The sequence below is a fragment of the Hordeum vulgare genome, chromosome 5H (genome assembly GCF_904849725.1).
Source record: "Hordeum vulgare subsp. vulgare chromosome 5H, MorexV3_pseudomolecules_assembly, whole genome shotgun sequence".
NCBI classification, from domain to species: Eukaryota; Viridiplantae; Streptophyta; class Magnoliopsida; order Poales; family Poaceae; genus Hordeum; species Hordeum vulgare.
Genome location: NC_058522.1, coordinates 343,966,360 through 343,986,168, shown reverse-complemented (window position 1 = coordinate 343,986,168; position 19,809 = coordinate 343,966,360). Strand labels below are relative to the sequence as shown.

General features: G+C 46.1%; 1 protein-coding gene and 1 non-coding gene across 4 annotated transcripts; both read left to right on the top strand.

The window, feature by feature from the left end:
- The first annotated feature begins 1,706 nt into the window (after positions 1-1,706).
- Positions 1,707-1,779, top strand: TRNAR-ACG. The gene has a single exon. It is a non-coding gene; the product is annotated as a tRNA-Arg (tRNA).
- Positions 1,776-16,101, top strand: LOC123400171. Of its 3 annotated transcripts, none has more exons than XM_045094586.1 (12): positions 1,784-2,038; positions 2,217-2,324; positions 2,434-2,571; positions 3,038-3,358; positions 4,180-4,543; positions 4,790-5,679; positions 5,761-5,846; positions 5,929-6,147; positions 12,902-13,030; positions 14,311-14,658; positions 15,251-15,366; positions 15,815-16,101. In XM_045094586.1, exons 1-12 carry the CDS (start codon positions 1,934-1,936, stop codon positions 15,913-15,915), a joined length of 2,925 nt encoding a protein of 974 aa, XP_044950521.1. In that variant the 5' UTR covers positions 1,784-1,933; the 3' UTR covers positions 15,916-16,101. The 3 variants fall into 3 exon arrangements, with proteins under 3 accessions (XP_044950523.1, XP_044950521.1, XP_044950522.1); XM_045094587.1 differs by having other exon boundaries at positions 1,785-2,038; positions 4,793-5,679; XM_045094588.1 differs by lacking the exons at positions 15,251-15,366; positions 15,815-16,101 and having other exon boundaries at positions 1,776-2,038; positions 14,349-14,477.
- The last annotated feature ends 3,708 nt before the right edge of the window (positions 16,102-19,809 follow it).

Here is a 19,809-nt window from a genome sequence, read left to right as displayed (position 1 = left end):
TACTCCCTACTCGTAGAGCACGACGTCGACCTCCTGCTCCCTCCGGAGGGTGCTGCCGCTCCTCTTCCTCCTCCCGTGCACTGCGCGAGCATCGCGGCCAAAATCGTGTCTGCCTCCGCCGGCTAGCCAATGGGGCTCTCGCGTAAGGTTGACGCAAGACACGTATGATACGTCCGGCGTCGTCCAGCGAGATTCGTCATGGACAGGCGGTACAGCCGCCTCCACTGTTGCCACGCCGAGTGCAGTAATGGAGTGGGAGTTTGGCGGGCGACACTGTGTTGGGTGATGGATCAGAACCGGGGGGAGGTCAGCGACGTGGCCGCCGACGCTGGCACCCGCCGTGCACTCCGATCCAGTACCTTTGCTGACGCGTAGCCACCTTTAATCGTAGGGTCTCCTCATGACCTACGATATGATGTGACTTGAGATCCCTGGCCGGCTAGCCCGCTTGGGCACGGCCGCCTCGTTCCTAGCCGGCTGGCTTGGCCTAGGTGGCCAGGAAGAGGTAGCCGTCTTGCTTCTAGCCGGCAGGTGCTGCCTGACCGACCAGAGAGTTGGCCGTCTCGCCCCCTAGCTGGTAGGTGTGTCCTAACCGGCCAGAGGACTTGGGCCTTGTAGGATGGTTCTTGGTCGTTCCTTTGGGGCTGGAGATAAAGGAGGAGGCTCGTTGAGCCTACCCCGGGTTATCCCTCCAATAATAATACTCTTGTTTCACCTACTATTTTGAATCAACTCGTGACACCACCACCACCACCATGTATGCTTGTATCATGCTCTACTGTGTCACTTATTACCAGAGATGTTACTCCTACTTCTGTTGCAACTCCCCCGTCATTAAAAAGAAACAATTGACAATGCACCTCGTACACCATTGGCACACCACCTACTCATACCACACCTATTGCGTATGATAAAATTTTGGCCAAAGCTTTCAAGGCATGCGACACTGATAAAGATCTTGATGAGATATTATAGGAGACACACTTCTTCTTGAAGATGATCTCTATGCTTCTCCTATTTTATGTTTTTAATGATGCTTATGATTTCCCCGTGGAACCCGAAGTTATTAAAATCTTTGAATCAATTGGGTTCCAATGTAGAGAGGAAGAAAATACATTTGATCATGTCCATAAACTTGAAGATATCGCTAGACTCTGTGCTAAGAAAGATACAAACATCAATACTTCATGCTTAAACTGTTTCATTTTCACCTGGAGGTGATGCTAAAAATTTGTGCAATAAATTACAACCTAGAAGTATAACTAGCTATAAAGATGGTCTCTTTGCTTTTATAGAGAAATATATGCCTTTACACAAGTATCATGTTGTAGTTATAGATATTCATATTTTTTTTCTCAAACTAAGAAAAAAAGATCCACCACAACATGAATGTTTATGGAGAAATATATGACCGTAGTTTATGATTGCCACGCCTATGTCGACCTATTCTTACTAATATTACTCCCTTCGTTCTTAAATATAAGTCTTTGAAGTGATTCGACTATGGGCTACATACAGATCAAAAAAATGAATCTATATTCTAAAGTATGTCTATATACTTCCTGCATTTCTAAATATAAGTTTTTTTAGAAATTTTATTAAAAAACTACATATGAAAAGAAATAGATCTGCTCTAAATTATGTTAATATGTATGTAAAGTACGCAATCTCTTAGTAAAAGCTCTAAAAAGAAAATTAATCAAAGGGACTCCGTGGCCCAATGGATAAGGCGCTGGTCTACGAAACCAGAGATTCTGGGTTCGATCCCCAGCGGAGTCGATATTTTTTGGTCCTGCCGCCATTTCGTTTGCCGGCGCAGAGCCGAAAGGCCCTGCCGCCATTTCCCAAAATTCCCCACAAAAACTAACCACATCACGCGCGTTGGTCTCCCTCCGCCATTTTTCGCTGGCTGAAGCGAAGAAGGCGAGAGGAGATGGCGGCGAAGGAAGCTGACGGGGACCGCTTCATCGAGATGGTGTCGGCGGGGGCGCTTTACCGCCGCGGTGAATGGGAGCGCAAGTACTGGAGCTGCTCAAGGGTTTGCCCTCCCTCCCTCCCTCCCTCTCTCTCTCCCTCCCCTAGGGTTTGCGTCCTACTCCTAATCGAGGCATCGTCTTCCTTTGCTCGCTTAGATCCTGTTATAGTTGAATTTACATGTGGAATTCATGGTCGGTGTGCTCCCTAACACTTCACCTCTCCTTGTTTGCTCACCCAAGGGCAAAGATCGCTACCCATACCCAGTGGGCTATCACGCCGTCCGCCATTTCTCCGGGATATCGTACGCCATGGAGATCCAGCAAGGACCCAGAGGGCCTGTATTCCAGGTTCACACAAACGCAATCTTCTGTACTACTACTGACTACCACTTGCTGCTGCCTGGATGGTGACCCTGTGATTCAAAATGAAACCAAAAGTGGTGAGCTCAATCTGCAGGTCACATCCACCGAGGGAGATTGCGCGACAGGGCAGACGCCGGATATAGCTTGGAAGAACTTCCACAAGAAGACAGGGGCCAAAGTCAGGGATTGGCAGAAGGCTGGGAGCTTCCCTCAGAAGATTGACGGTGTCGAGGCATGCTCTTCATATCCATTTCTTTAGTTACCTGAACCTGTGCATTGCAATGAAAGTGTTCCTTCCTAGTTCGCTTTTCCCAGGAAGCTCATGGCTGAGGGCATTGCACAGCCCCCACAGCCCCCTGTACACTTTCTGTAAAACCATATATGCACCTTTAACAAGTTATATGTGGTTGCCATCACTCATATCAGGATCTACTGGTTTGAATACAAGTGGAACCTTTTTCTTGATGTATGATAAGAACGGAACTATGTAGACAGACAAACAAACACTTTGGTGCTAGCAATTGAGTACTGCAACTCTTATATCATTTGAATCCAGATAGTTGTTCCAACATGAGTCAGCAACCTGCACTGAATCAATAAAAGCAGACCATGACCATTGCTATTCTTGATTCTTGTTAAACTTTTCTGTTTACCATAGCCAGCTTATAAATGTTTACTTTTGCTGTTGTCTTGTGCAGCTTTTTGGGTTCAAAAATGCATCTGTTCAGAGACTGCTTCGTCAGCTTCTAGTAGATTCGACTGGATTTGGAATAGACATGCCTTCTCCAAAAATTTATGGTTCTGCTTCACCGTCAACTGATACGGTTGCAGCTGATGTTTCTGATGATCATGAAGAGCAGCATGTTTGTCTGGACAAGACAGTTGTAACTGCTAAAAGAAGTATGAACCCGATCCAGGAGGAAGGTGCTGCTAAGAGAGCCCACAACCAGGATATGTTGACTTCAGTTGATAACAGCACATTAGAGTTGGATAAATCTGCTCGTCAAAGTTTCAACAAGGTATGTTGAATTTTTTTAGGATTTTCCCTTGCAGTGTACTCAGTGTTTGACTACTTTTGGCATTATATTTGTTGGTTCAACTGCAAAATAAACTACATCACAGCTTACATGGATGAAACTACACAGATTGTCGTTTGTTTTTATCTATACTCCACCTAGATTATATACTTAATCTCTTTTACATCAACAAAGTAAATGTTGTACATTTTTCGCTGAAGTGGATGGATGGAGCTCTGCTATTCATCCCACAGAGTTCGAATGTTACAGGAACTGATCGAGAAAGAAAAATAGACCACTAGTGTCACATAGTTTGTTTGAATTTTCTGTTCTTTCAGAAAACTTTATTGCATGAGTATGATGTTGACCCGACTTTGAGATAATTCTTTGTAGCTCCAGGAATTAGAATTGCGCTCTAGAAAACCATATATTTTTAATTTGATCTTAAGGAGTTACAGAGCTTTGTGCACTGAATAGCCATCTGGCAATATCCCTTTTATGAAAATAATGAAGGGCAAGTTTTTGGATCATAGCTGTTATAATTATAGCCTAGACGGGAATATGTGCCTTTATATCGTTCTGACACATTTCTTTGCTAATGCTATGGTTATGAACAAATATGTCTTGGTTTTACAATGAAGAAATTAGTCTGTACCCTAGCCAGGATTAAGGACTTAAATGTTGATTATCACCTTCTTAAACTCATGTTTTAGCTGCTGGTTAGATGTCTACCTGTGTATTTTTTTAGCAGCTCTGAATTCTGACTCTAGTTTATAGTTGAAAGGTCAGTATTTGATAACGACATTTACTTTTCAATGTTCAAGGGAGATCCTATAAGCAAATCACAGTTGTGTGTTGTCTCTACTCCAATATGCATGCCTACATTACTGGAGGAAATACCCTGTGATTCGAAATGCACTCTGGTTAATGATAATTTGGGAGACTATGTTCAAAATTCATCTCAGGAAGATGGGTTATCTTCCAGTTCTTATTTAGGCTCTGAAAAGTCTGACCTGGAAGCAGCAGAGAAGGAAGTAGCTAGGTCTATGATGACATTTTTGCTTCCCCAAGCTATTCCACTTCTGGAGAAAACTTACAGAAGAAGGAAGATTAAGCAAAAAAAGAAAGAAGATGCAGTTTTAGCGAGAAGTGTTGCAACTCAAAATCCCTCTGCTGATGGCTGCAAAGGTAATTGTTGTTCATTCTGTGGAAAATATATGTTCCATTGACCCATTCTACAAAAAGAGAAGTATATCTTCTGTAGAAATTTGATTCATCATAATCAAGAAATATCCCTTTCTTTTGGAAAGCGAAACTTTCTTTGGCCAAGCAGCTTACAGAAATAACCCCTAAGAGTTTCACAACATTTGACTGATAATTTTATCCCAGCGTGTAAGAAATATATGGTTCTTCTGAACAGTTTCTTGCCTTCAGCAGGTGCCACTTTGCCTACAAGTGTTGGTGAAGGGAATATGAATGGCTCTCAAACACATGTACACGAGGAACCTCTGTGTGAGGCGGTTAAAGACATCAGCCCTAATGATGATTGCATGAATGGTGAACAGATCTCTAAATCAGACAACATGAAAGCCGTTGTTGCAGATAGTTTTGAGGATGATGAGCAGATTGGGGGTGACAGCAGATCCAAACCTACGGGTGCTCACCATGAGTTTGATGATGCATGCTCTAGGGAACCTAATGAGAACTTAAAGTTACTAAAGAGCAGAAGGGAAAATTCTTCTGAGTGTCAGATTGAGGTACACGATAGAAAAAATATTCCTGATGTGGTATATGATCATGAGAAAGGTCAGTATATTTTGTCTGATTCGCTCCTTGCTTGTCTAGAAGAAGAGTTTGGCATGGACGATAGTTCCCATCCTGCGCACTATAATCATGGTAACAGCAATGTTGAACCAGCGCAATGCCAGCAGCAGTTGAAGGACCCAAAAGAAGGTACCGACAATGGCTCTTCAATATCCACAGATGGGGCAGGTGACAAGAACATGGGCAATGGACACAATGTTTCTCATGCACGTTCAAACATTAATCACGTGAAACACCCAGGAACATCAACAAGAGGATCAGATCATCATCTGGAACTTATCGGCTGCTACCTGCACCCGATGCCCGTCTTGTCTATCATGCTGAGCACCAACGACAGTAGCAGCTTTCATATTTATGTACTTTGTGGATCTTCAGAGAGCTGTAAGAGATTTCTCTACGTGTATGACATCACTCCTAATGATCACCATGAGAAACCACCTAATTTTGTTGGTTACACTACCCTTCTACTACCCTCATTGGAGCAGGCTTCTACAGGGAATGTAAGAGCTTGCTATGTACAAAACCTTTTGTCAGTTAAGACATAATATTCATTTGTTTGATACTTTTTTTTTTTGCTTCAGTCTACATTTGGAAGATCCGGTATACAGTTTACACCCGATGGGCAGTTTCTTGTCCTCCTTACCAGTATACGGATACCATGTTGCAGGTTGTAATCTTATCTTTTTGTGCCATGCAGGAAATGTTTGACGTACCCTTGTATTGATGCTAATCACATAACTTATTGACAGGATGCAAAGCATTGAGTGTTCATGCTCCTTGTGCAAAGTGGATCAGTGCGGTGACAATTCTCTGAAGATTGTATCTGTTAACTTGGGCTACATCTCACTGTTGACCAAATTGATGCCTTCTGGGACAGTGTCTTGCTTTTTGATATCTGAGCCAAATTATGTTGTAGCAGCTGAAGACAGCAGAAACTTGCATGTATGGATGATGGTCGCTGGATGGAGGTACAATTGCTTATAAGCGTTAAAATGCTTCCTTTCTCCCAAATTTTACGGCCTACATGGTGTGACACATTTCCAGTGTTATTTGTGTTGTTAAATGTTCGAATGACCGCCACATTATTCTTTATTATACAAGGTTTGCCTTGTTATATTGTTGTAAGCTTAGTTATCTGGTTAATGCGCATCAACCTATTTTTGTTATATGAAAGTTGGAGGCATCACGTTCACTCTGAAATGGAATTTCTTACATTCATAATAAAATAAAGATACACATTCGTGCATTCATCATAAAACGAAGAAAACTACACAACTTATTTGGTTGCGAATTAGTCATGTATAAGGAAAACATTGGCATCCATTAACAAGTACAATTCTGTTTTCAGTTATAGGGCTTCTAATATATGTATATAATACAGTATCTCACCATACTATTAGAGTTGTGGTCACTTCATTGTTATATAAGTGGCTATGTAATTATCTATTTGTACTCTACTAAAGTACTAAGAGAATGAACACTCTGAAATGATAAAGAACTTGTGCTAGATCTTTCTAGACATAAAAACACCAAATTCCTATGAACTTATTAAAACTTCCAAAACGTTTATAAACAACCAATATGCTGAAATATTTTTGTCGAGTTCTGTATAACATCAAGAAACAAGTTGCCTAAAGATCCGACTGGCTCTTTTAGCAAGAGATTGTATTCCTTTACTCTTGATCAACATGTACAATGGTGTTACATATATAGCAGAGATGGAGGGAGTGGAGCCGGTCCAGATCCTACTTACAAGGACTGCTAAGACTAAGTGCTAAGACTAAGTGCTATGACTAAGTAAAGGTGAACGTTAACACCCCCCCCTCAGCCGGGACGCCATATGGGTGGACGTTCAGGCTGGAACGAAACTCGGTGAACACCGGTGTTGGTAGTCCTTTAGTGAACAAATCAACAAATTGCGAGCTTGAAGGAACATGAAGAACACGAGTGTCGCCGAGGGCCACCTTGTCACGAACAAAATGGAGATCAATCTCGATGTGTTTGGTCCGTTGATGCTGCACTGGATTGCTGGCAAGGTAGGATGCACTGACGTTGTCACAATAGACAATGGTTGCGCGAGTGAGGGGGCACAGGAGCTCGTGTAGGAGTTGGCGGATCCAGCAAGTCTCGGCGACGCAATTGGCGATTCCCCTATATTCTGCCTCTGCACTGGAGCGACTCACCGTGACTTGCCGTTTCGACGACCAAGAGACAAGATTTTGTCCAAGGAAGACGCAAAATCCAGACGTAGAGCGGCGTGTGTCTGGACACCCAGCCCAATCGGCGTCGGTGTAAGCGAGGAGATGTGGTGAGGAGGCTTTGTAGAGTTGGATGCTGAAGTGAGATGTACCCTTGATGTAGCGGAGAATTCTCTTGACAAGTTGCATGTGGGTGTCGCGAGGTTGATGCATGAACAGGCAAACTTGTTGGACAGCGTAGGATATGTCTGGGCGTGTGAGGGTGAGATATTGCAGAGCGCCGGCAAGACTTCTGTAGTGCGTGGGGTTGGACAGAGGGCGACCAACACTAGCAGAAAGTTTAGAGGATGTGTCGACTGGTGTTGGAACTGGTTTACAGTTTAGCATGTCGGCGCGATCAAGGACCTCAAGGGCATATTGCTGTTGGCACAAGAACAAGCCGGAGGAGTTGGGAGTGACGTTGATGCCGAGAAAGTGGTGGAGTTCCTCGAGATCCGTCATGGAGAATTCTTGTTTGAGGGAGTGTATGATGTGGTGAAGGGTATGAGGGGAGCTGGCTGTGAGGATTATATCATCGACATAGACCAGGAGATAGGCGATGGATGAGCCGCGGCGCAAAATGAAAAGGGAGGTGTCGCTTTTGGACGCGGTGAAACCCAGGGATAGCAGGAACGAGCGGAATCGGTGGAACCAGGTGCGTGGAGCCTGTTTGAGACCGTAGAGGGATTTGCGAAGAAGACAAACATGGTTGGGAGAGTTGGGTTCGATGAACCCGGAAGGTTGGGCGCAGTAGACTGTCTCCTTTAAATCTCCATGGAGGAAGGCGTTCTTCACGTCGAGTTGATGTATGGGCCAGCTGCTGGAAGTGGCAATACTCAAGACGACGCGAATGGTAGCAGGCTTCACCACAGGGCTGAATGTCTCGTTATAGTCGACTCCTTGCTGTGTGAAGCCACGGACGACCCACCGTGCTTTGTACCATGCCAAGGACCCATCTGGATGAAATTTGTGGCGAAAGATCCACTTGCCCGACACCACATTGACACCTGCAGGTTTGGGAACCAAAGACCAAGTCGAGTTCTAGATTAAAGCAGTATATTCATCTTGCATTGCGTGGCGCCAATGGGGGTCCTTGAGAGCGGAGCGATAGGTAGGAGGGATGGGAGAGATGGCTGTGGTGGACGAGGTAGTCATGAAGAGGCGCTTGGGCTGGCAAAATCCAGCTTTGGAGCGGGTGCGCATGGGATGAGAGTTGAGCGGTGGTGCGGTTGGTAGTGCATGTGGAGGGAGGCGTGGCGGTGTTCTGTTGGCCGACGCAGAAACGGAGGAGGATTTGGTGGAGGGAATGTTCGCGGCAGGCGAGACAGGAGCGGGATCCGAGGAGGATGGCGTGGCAGGTGCGACAGAATCGGGCGTAGGCGCGGTAGGTGGGGACCCGATGGGATCGGCAGGAGCGGGTGAGTGGGGCACGACAGTCGAGGAGGATTCGGTCGGGTGGGTGCCAGGCGAGGGGTTGGGAGTGGGGGTAGGTGGCGCAATGATTGCGGAGGGTGGGTGGTGCGTGATGGGGCGATGGAATCGGGCGGGCTGGGGCGGTACGAGGTAGGTGCGGCAGGTGGATCCGGTGGGTTTGGCAGGTAGCGGATCTGGCGGGAAGGATTAGGTGTGGCGGGCAGGTGTGTGGTCGATGGTGTGTCTGGAGCGTAAGGGAACGTTGCTTCATCAAAAACGACATGGCGGGAGACGATGACACGCCGCGAGGAGAGATCGTAGCATCGGTAGCCCTTATGCTCGAGAGGATACCCGAGAAAAACACAATGAGTGGAGCGAGGACAAAGCTTGTGATCGGCCGTGGCGTAGAGGTTGGGGAAGCAAAGACAACCAAAAAACGCGAAGGTGATCATAAGTAGCGTTTACGCCATGGAGACGAAGAAAGGGTGTGTGGCCGTCGATGGCGCGGGACGATCGCCGATTAAGAAGGTATGTGGCGGTGTGGAGAGCCTCAACCCAAAATGGAGGAGGGAGGTGAGCTTGGACTAGGAGAGTGCGGATGATGTCGTTGGTTGTACTAAGGAGCTGTTCGGCCTTGCCGTTTTGCGGGGATGTGTGATAGCAAGAAAACCGAAAGGCAATGCCGTTGAGGGAGAAGGAGCGCATGTGTGTGTTTATGAATTCCCCGCCGTTGTCACACTGGAGGGCCTTGATGATCACGTTGTATTGGGTGCGGACGAACGAGAAGAAGCGTTCGAGGGTGAGAGAGGTGTCGGACTTGTTGCGGAGAGGAAATGACCATGAGAAGTGCGAGTAATCATCCAATATAACCAGGTAGTATTTGTAGCCCGAAAAGCTTACAACAGGAGACGTCCATAGATCACAGTGTATTAATTTGAACGGTGAATAGGTTCGGCTAGTAGAGGAGGGGAAGGAGAGGTGAGGTTGCCGACCTAATTGGCAGGCAGTACATGGTGATGCGGGAGTTTTATTAGAAGGTGAAAGAAAATCACTAGTAATGGAAGAAAGGGACTGCGAGCCAGGGTGGCCGAGGTGGTGGTGCCACAGGTCGGCGGTGGAGGTGGTGGCGGAGAGCGCAGCTGGCCACGTCGAGTTATTGCCGAAGAATGGGTAGAGGTCGCCGGAGCTAGCGGAGATCATGAGAACCTTCCTGGTGTGCAGATCCTTCAAAAGAAAGCCAAAGGGGTAAAATTCAATGGAGCAAGATTTATCGCGTGTAAATTGGCGAACGGAGATGAGGCTGGTGACTACGTGCGGGGAGAAGAGAACGTTGCGAAGGTGGAAGGGGGAGGGAGAAAGAGTGGTGGGTCCTGTGCCAGTGATGGGAAGGTTTTGCCCATTGCCGACGACAACACTAGATGGTTTATGTTTTAATGGAGAAGTCGAGAGGGTGAGGTTACCAGGGTTGCCGGTGATGTGCGAGGTAGCGCCGCTGTCGAGGTACCAGTTGGAGGTGGCGGAGCCCGCAGGAGGCTGGTTGTTGGCGTTGTAGGCGGCGTGAAGCATGGCGAGGTGATCCCATGCGGGCTGGTTGATCGGCGGGGAAGGGGTGGCCGGCAGGTGGTGAGCATGGTATGCTTGGGCATGGGAGCCCGGAGCGGGCCCAAGGACGCTGACGGAGTTTGGGGAACCCAGCCGGGGCGAGGTGGAGGGATCGCCATGCCATATGGGGCAAAGAACCCCATGTAGGGGTTGTATGGAAGGGGTAGATGGGGGCCACGACCGGATGGATCTCCACGGCCACGGCCACGTCCACGACCCCGTCCGCGGCCGCGATCACCGCCGTTCTGGCCATGACCACGACCCGGAGGTTGGGTAGGCCCGCGATCGGTGGAGCCGGCGGGCCGATCACCAGAGCGCGGAGTGGAGGAGCCGGGGGTGTTGTTGCTGGTGACGGCGAGGATGGTGGTGTGCTCGTCGGCCTCCCGTTGGGAGAGGTTCTCCTCGGCAAGTTTGAGCCGAGAGAACACGGTCTCAAACGGTGGAAGAGGCATCGTGTCTCCGAGAACGACGCGGATGGTGTCGAGCCGTTTGTCGATGCCGTGGAGGAATTGAGTGGTGAGATCCACTTCAGTGACCGGGTAGTCGATGTCGGCGAGGCCGGCGGTGAGGAGCTTCATGCGGCGAGCATATTCGGCGACAGAAAGGTCACCTTGTTTAAGATTGCGATACTGCCGATTCAGAGTCATGTACCTGGCGGCGCGATTGGTGAGGAAGTAGTCGCGGATGCGCCCCCAGAGATCGAAGGTGGTGGTGGCACCCACGACGTGATCGATGAGGGGATCAGCCAGGGTAGAGTAGATCGAGAGAACGAGGTGAGCGTCGAGTTCGCGGAGGTGGGCATCAGCGTTGGGTGGGAGGGGTTGTTCGATGAATTGGGAAACGCCGTAGCGGAGAAGAACGAGGAGGAAGAAGGACTTCCACTTGTGGTAGTTGTGATCATCGGGGTTGAGCTGGAATTTTATGTGGTTCTGGATGCTGTCATGGAAGATGGGGTGGCGTGGTTGATGAACGGCGGGTGGAGGAGAAGGGGCAGCGGAGATGGGTGCGGTGGTGGAGAAGAGAGGGGCAAACGTAGATGGGGGAGAGGGTGTACCGAAGACAGAGGGGGAGGAGGCGGCGGCGGCAGGGCTGGACGCCGCGGTGGTGTCGACGACCGTCGTCGAGGAGGAGGAGGTGTGGCCGGAGCCAGTGGCCGGCGCTGAAGGGAGATTGGAGGTGGTCATAGGAGGTGGCTGGTGTCTGATACCAAGCAAGAGATTGTATTCCTTTACTCTTGATCAACATGTACAATGGTGTTACATATATAGCAGAGATGGAGGGAGTGGAGCCGGTCCAGATCCTACTTACAAGGACGGCTAAGACTAAGTGCTATGACTAAGTAAAGGTGAACGTTAACACTTTTTATGTTCCATTTTTTCTTTATTGACAGACAATTCATTCTATTTGATGATAAATTGAAGTTGTTGTACATTTCCTTTTGAAAGTGTTTGTGCTCCAAAGTTGTGAAAGTATTTGGCGCACCATAATATTATCTGAAATTTCTACTTAAAGAGAAAAAACATCTATGCTGAGGTTTTGTATAACCGTACTTTGTGACAATTATGTGTACCATGTTAGGCTCTGTTACCAGAACAATAACAGAACGACGAACACAAACCCGAGTACATAGGTTCAATGCACAAACCAAATAGTTTACTTTTTGCTGCCTGATGGATGGCTAACGAGACCTAGGTATTTTTTTTTCAAAAAGGAGGATTACCCCGGTCCCTGCATCAAGCGATGCACATAGCCATTTTATTAAATAAAGTAGCAACAAAATACGAATTTCATCTCAGGTTCTCAAGCATACTCAAAACAAAAGAATAAAATGCCACAACCGGCAGACACAGGGCATGATGCTTAAACACCTATCCTTTTATTGGACCACCATCCAAACCGGTTGAACGCCCGTGCTACCGTCTCCTAGCGGTTGCACCCAAAGGCCATATGCTCCCTAACTTCCGCACGACTGGGTAATGACCACGTAAGGTTCCATCCAGATGCCCGGAAGATAACCTGCAAAAGGTTTCTGATATTGGTTCGATCAAAGATAACGTCATTCCGACAGTTTCAAATATAGCCCAAAGTAATGCACAAACTCCCACTCGAATTTGCGCCGCTGTATTAGGCTCTACCCCATTTAACCAGACCTACGTAGTTCTGAACGCACAACAAAGATGCCAACCACTGTAGTACTGGTGTTTTTGTTTCTGCCTTGTAGATGCCCTATTAAATGAATACATGTTTTGTCAGCTGCACTTTTTTCATACTTACTATACTTTCAGTATATTTGCAATGCATTAGTTGTTACTAAGTTCATGTTGATGTTGCCTTTTGCTAGACATTCCTATTAGAGATTCATTGCATTCACAGGACGTCTCTTTCTGACTTAAGATATACTAGACTTGAAGATTGCTGTACTAACTCTGCATGGACGTCAACTAATCGTAGTATTTTGTTTGTTTTACAGTGTGATCTCTGAGGAGTATGTCATTTCTAGTTCAGGTAATGTGGGTCCCTCAATACAGGAGCTTAGAAAAATGCCAAAAAGCAGCTCTCTCATTATTGGTCATGATGGTGCAGGTGGCTTTTGTTTATGGTAAGTTAGGATCCTTCCCTCTTGACTTTTTTGTTGTTGAGATGTCCCCTCTTGACTGTTGGACATGTGTCGAATATATGTGTATGAGTTAGGCCATAGTTGGACTTGTAATTAGCGGAGGGTTATGTGCTTGAGTCGAACCGTGTAACCTGGGCCTGTTATATAAATCCACCACGGGGTAGCCAAAATAGGCTAGACGAAAGCTGGTAGGCTAGATAGAGATCATGAAAGGGGTGGTCCGGACGCCTATGGTAGGGGTAGCTGGACCAGACGTGGCGGGTTGTCGGAGACGCTGTCTGATGGCCTCGGCGGGATTGCCGTCGTTGTACTATGTGATTTAGTACATGGGAAGGAGCGCCCACAGTCATGCCCGAGGACGTAGCCGATGTTTGGTGAACCTCGTTAATAAATCTCGATGTCGTTACTCATGCTTGTGTTTGTCCTCGTGTGACCGACTGCGCCTCGGATTTTCTAGCATAGACATCATTATCTTAATTTTGTTGCTATAGGATTTGGATGCTGTGCCATGCAACTATTCTTGCATGAACTTTCATCAGTATCTTCTATGTGAGACACTAAAGAACCAGTTGCCAATTGAGGGCCAAATTCGAGGTTCGACGAGTCTAAATAGAATATTACGTCCTACTTTTACAAACAAATTACTGGTATTAATATATTAAAAAACGTTATGTAGAATGTCTCATTAGAAAGCCTCCCATGTTCAAGAGCCATTGCTCTTTGAGTGGTCAAAATCCAAAAGACTAATAGGATATTGGAGAATTCAGCAACTGTAGGAACTAGCAACAAGTTATAGAAGTAGATTACCAAAAACGGTTTCCCCCCGCTTTATATTATAAAGCAACCAAAGGAATGCTATAGAAGTAGATTAGGAGGAGACGGCCAGGGTTATGAAAGGCTTTTCCATGATAGGTGAATCAACATTATTCTGTGCCCTGCGGAGGGCTCAGCTCAAAGTGAAAAATGATATGTTGAAAAATAACATTCTAGAAAGACTGGCATAAAACTTATGTGTTAAAGTTGATGAAAAATCCAGATCTATTGCATAGGCAGAACACTTTTTTTGTCAGCTCATATACTTTCTGTGCGTCAAAAGCTACTGGCGAATGAATGCTCGTTATCAATGTTTGTGTGTGATGTCAGCTAGTGCATATTCCTATCTGAATTTTGATTTACTTTAAGTATGGTGGTTTTGCTGGTCTACAACTTTTATGTATTCTCTTAGTAAACATCTGATTTGAGGGAGTCAACAATTTTCTTAGGGACATCTCCAAGCGAACACTTTTGTCAACTTTTGCAGCTCCAGGGAACATCGTCTTCCAGATTCTTCCTCTAGGCCTCTGTAGTTTACAGGAGGATGTTATTCATGCTTCAGTTGATGACATAGAGAGAAGGTTACAAGAGATCACAGTGAGTGACATGTCGGAAAAAGATGATGGCGAGTCCAGTCTGATGTCATCAGGAAAAGATATAGCGGTTTGGATTATGGTATCTTCTGCTTCAGTAGCTGAGTACCAACATGACCTTCGAGCAAAAGAGCATAATGCTCGATGGAGGCTAGCTTTGCTGGCCAACAATAAAGTTTTAATGGGAAATATTTTTGATCCAAGGTATGCTTACTTCTCCATGTATAGTATAGAACGTTATGTTTTGATTAATGCACTCATCTTGTCAACGGGTTTGAGTAGGTACCATCTTATGTTTGTAGGCTCCCTAGGGTATCCAAGCATGGATATATATGAATAATATGATATATCTGCATCCAGGGTTGTTCATGTGCTCCCTTGGTGAAAATCACATAAAAATGGATTAAATAATGTCACAGAAATACTGGCAAAGTTCATAGATGTAATCTGGTGCCGCGCCCAAGTGGACATGATAGTCATACCTATTTCAGCATCATCGCCCATTGTGACCATAACAATTATATAGAGCTTAATACCATGAGGAAACTAATTGACGGAGTTATTAACTAGTTCCTCAAAAAGAAAGGGTTAAACCGCAAAGAAGAGTATATCTTGATGAATCATTAATCTTTGATCTCAGTGTTCAATGGCATACAATGTATCACTTGTACTCAGCCTGCAAAGAGTTGCCAGCCTAGATTTTGTACAGGCAAAGGCAGGCCAACAGGATTACTGTTTCCTAGGTGCATACCCTGAATTATCCTCAATGTCTTACTATACACATTTTGCTTGTCAGGGCTACTTCTGTAGATGCCTGTGGTAACCATGGATTTGCTGGAACACATGGAGGTTTCTTGTATATGTGGGAATTATCTTCTGGGAGAAAACTTACAAGCACACAGTGCTTCAACTGTAAGTGACGCGAGACTATATCTTCTTAAAAGTGTGCTGCTATTAGTTTTTTAAAGGAAAAATGTTAGGGAAGCCCTGATGACATAAATTGGAACCCAAATTCATTTGACTTGAACCTAGGTAGTGGGAGTGAATAATAGCTTTACATACTACTACCTCTGTTCCGAAATACGGAGTACTTGTCATGGTTTTAGTTCAAATTTACAAGTATTTCAGAACAGAGGGAGTACTTAAGATATATTCCGTATTTCAGTGCCATCCTCTTCTGAATAACTAAGCTTCTAATAGTATTGGCAAATATAGTTCAGTGTGCAGGGAGATCGACAGCTAAAATGTACTTATGCTTGTCTTCAGCCGTTTCTGTTGATTAAATGTTTTGTATTGTTCAATGCTACAAGGCTGCCTGTTCCATAAATAACATGCTCATGTTTCCAACTTGTACAATCAGGTGCTCGAGTTTCCTGTGTTGCTGTCGATGCCAAATCAAGCGTAGTGGCAGTAGCTGACGATGGTTGCCAGTTATTACTTTACACTCAAAAGAGGGTGTAACGCTAACCGTGGCAAATCTGTTGAATGTTTGTAACTGTACAGCGCGTACAATTTACAGCTATCCTCTGCACTTCAGCTAACAGTTATCTATTGTACATAGCTCATCAAATCTCAAGTTCCGTAGATTTTTTTGTCTGTTTAACCATTTCCCAGATCTACCATGATTTTAACGACTAGTTTGTGAAATTTCTCCTCCTGAACCTTGCATCTCCCTAAGTCTCATCATACCGATTCCACGCACACATCTCTTGAAGGATGATGCAGATAATCATGGTGTGAACCGTGAGTCCGGTATGTAAATTCTCACCTTGTTTCTCTTCTGCAGCTCATGTGCACAGAAGAACTTGAGATTAATATGCTTTTTAAGGTTACTCCACATAACCCATTTGGACCTCTGTCTCCACATAGCCCATCTGGACATCTGTGCAGCACGAGTACCATTATCTTCATAGATAGTTGTAGGGGCTTGTATGGTCTCCAATGTGGCTGATCATCTGTCAAAATAATACACACTCTTGTGATGCTTTGTATAGTGCTATGATTTTTGATTGGTTCATAGAAGTTGACACAAGATTTTGTTTGGACGATGTCTAGGAAAATACAGTTCCATCACAAAGGAAAACATATCTTGTCTATGACTTATAAGTATGTGGGTTGACGTGTACCCAACATTGACATAGCCTATAAGCGATAGGTCTTGAATTCTTCTCCAAAACAGACCAGATCTTTGGTACGTTGCAGGTAACAGAAAAATGTCTTTGACGCCTTTTTAATGTCTCTTGGTAGGTTCATAACTGTATTTAGCAAACAAATTAACGGTGAACGCAATGTTCGACCGTGTACAATTTGCGAGGTACATAAGTGCTCCAACTCACTTAGGTAGGAAAAATCCAGTCCCAGAATTTGGTCCCCTCTTCCTTAGGCCTAAAAGGGTCATTGTCTTGTTGTGGAGATCTCTGAATCATCGGATCTTAGAAGGATATGTATTCTTAAATCTATTTTTTTCAACACCTTTTGGGTGTAGGTTGCCGGGTGCGCTAGAATCCCAAGGAAATGTTTAAGTTGCAGACCTATATAGAACTTGATTTTATCTAAATCCTTCATCTCGAATTCCAAAGGAGCTTGCTTCCTCCATATTCTCTGGTGTACCAATTATGTTTAAATCATACATGTACATCAAGACGATACATAATCCATCTTAGGATTGCCGTATTAAAACACATGGACAATCATCATTGCTAATGTAGCCCTTCTCATGAAGGAAACAACTCAAGCGATTATACCCACCCCACGAGACTCTTTTAAGTTTGTACAGTGACTTTTAAATTGAACATTGTATTCAACCCCTCCTTTGATCTATCATGGTCCAGAACACGGATACCTTCATATATGTGATAACTTAGATTCAAACATATACATGAAGTTACCCGAGGGTATCCCTATTCTGAACCATTAATATAATTTATGACCATTTAGTCGGGAGCTCATCTGGCGCCAACTCTTGCTCTAGCATTTTTCTCATTTTAGGAGCAATGTCCTTTAGTTTTGTAGCACAGATGTGTGAGCATACATCTTTGTTGGGTGTTTTCTCTATGGGAAAGTTTTAAGTTTGGAATTTTGTGCATCAATTTTTTCATACTTGTGCTAGGTCCCAATTGGCTCCCCATTTAATTTTGGGGAACTTTTGTGACAGGCTGTGATACATCTCTCTTGTCCTTTTTCGACGAGCGTCCTCGAGTACTTAGGATCTGAGAGACCTAGTTTGCGTCTTAGCGTTTTTGTTCCCTGATTCGCGACAATCGTGAATTTTCCTTGTTCTCGTTTCTTGGCGACGACGACGACGCATTTTCCTAGTCCTTGTATGGAGGCGATCTGTGATTGACGTGGTTGCAAGTGCATCAATAATATTTATCCCGATAACGCCTCAGGCTGTTAATCGTCTCTATGGGGTGCAAGGTTGGCGGGTCTTAGCCTCCATATTGGAGGTTCATGGTAGCATAGTCTGGTGATTGGATGTCTTGCTCGGTGCTGAGGTTTAGAGTCCTTGAGATGGCCCAAGATGGCATATGGCAACTCAGCTTCAGTTTGATGCATGAGTTCCGCCCTTGTACGAGGTGCTCCATGTGACTGGCCTAAATTGGCTCTGTGTGGGCGCTCTGGACTCTCGACGACATGTGATTAATGAAGATGACGGGCATCCCTACGCTTCTTATGACAACATGTATTTCATGGGCATAGTTATAGGGCGCGTTTGGTTCCCCGCATGCAACCCAACCAGGCCCGCGCGGGATGTGCGTGGCCTGTTTGGTTGGCTGGGCTGCATGCGATTCGTGGCCCGCACGAACCTTAAAGCAGGCGTAAGCGTGGCCCAGCGGAAACTGTTGAATCGACAGTTTCTCGCGAGCATGGCTCGGCGTGACCACGCGTGCGAGGAGGTTGGACGCCTCGGGCAGTGTGGGAGACGGAGGGGACGTTTCATAACTCCCCTCCCACTCTCCTCTCACCGCCCCCGCACTATTCCCACCTCTCTACCTCACCGCCCCCGCCCTATTCCCACCTCTCTACCTCACCGCCCCCGCACTATTCCCACCTCTCTACCTCACCGCCCCGTCCTCTCACCCCCGTCGACAAGCGCATCGCCATCATCCAGAACCGCTGGTGGTCGTGGTGCAGAATTCGGGCAGGGACCCGACGTCGGTGCTGCGAGCGCCGTCCCCCATCTGCTGCCAGCCACCATGAGGGCCGTCCAATGCGGTGCCGGCTGTTCCTGCTCCGCCACCGGTTCCAGACCCCGTGGTTCTGGGCTCGGCGCCGACGCCTTCCATGGAGCCGGCACTTTTTGGGACCCCATTGGGCATGGGGGTTTTCTTGACCCCCGTCCAAGGGTTTTCTCCTGTCGACGAGCCGTCCTCCTCGACCTCCGGCGTGGCCATGAGCACGGGGCCGAAGTCGTCGTCCGTCGCCAGGGCCGGTTCCTCCTCTCCTCCGCCACCTCTCTCCTTCCCACCGGGGTTTTCACCTCGACCTCGGTTGGATGCGACTGCGCAAGCTCCGGTGAGTCAAAGAATCCCCAATGCTTGCTCGTAGATGTAGATTATGGGTTTCTTTCTTAGGCATGTGCTACTACTTTTATAGGATTCGAGTAGATCCGATTCGATTTGATCCCAATCGAATCGAATCCGACCGATCTATTCTTGTTTGCTACAGTGTGTGTTCTAGGATAATGTTCTTGTGTTAGTGGTAGGGTCTTGCTAGGATTTGTGTTCATGCAAATGGCATGTTCATGTTAAAGCTAGGATCTGTGTTCATGTTGCTACATACATGTTCAAGCTAGAGTTTGTGTTGCATGCTCTAGGTTGTTATACGTGCATGCAGTAGGACCATTTTAGGATGCTGCCAAATGTGCATGGGTGCACATGGGTGCTATTTTTAGATGTTTCCATGCTTAGGATAGTGCACTGATGAGTGGCATTTGCTCAAGAGCAAGACTAGATGCCACTGATAAGTGGCATTTGCTCAAGAGCAAGACCAGATGCCACTGATCAGTGGCATTTTCTCAAGAGCAACAGATGCCACTGATTGGTGGCATTTTCTCAAGAGCAAGTGCCATTGATAAGTGGCATTTGGCAAAGAGTTTGTGCAATGATCAGTGGCATTTGCTCTTGGGAAAATGTCATTGATTAGTGCCATTTGTTGTTGTGATAGTGCAACTGATCAGTGGAATTTGCAGAAGAGCTAATGCCACTGATCAGTGGTTGTTCATTTTGCAACCACCTCTAATACTTGCCATCTTACCTGACAAGGTATTGAAGAGTGACTAGGATGTGGCGGGTGGAGGAGCTCAGGTGGTGGCAGGAGCTGAGGGTGCCGAGGATCTCATCCCCACGAACAGGT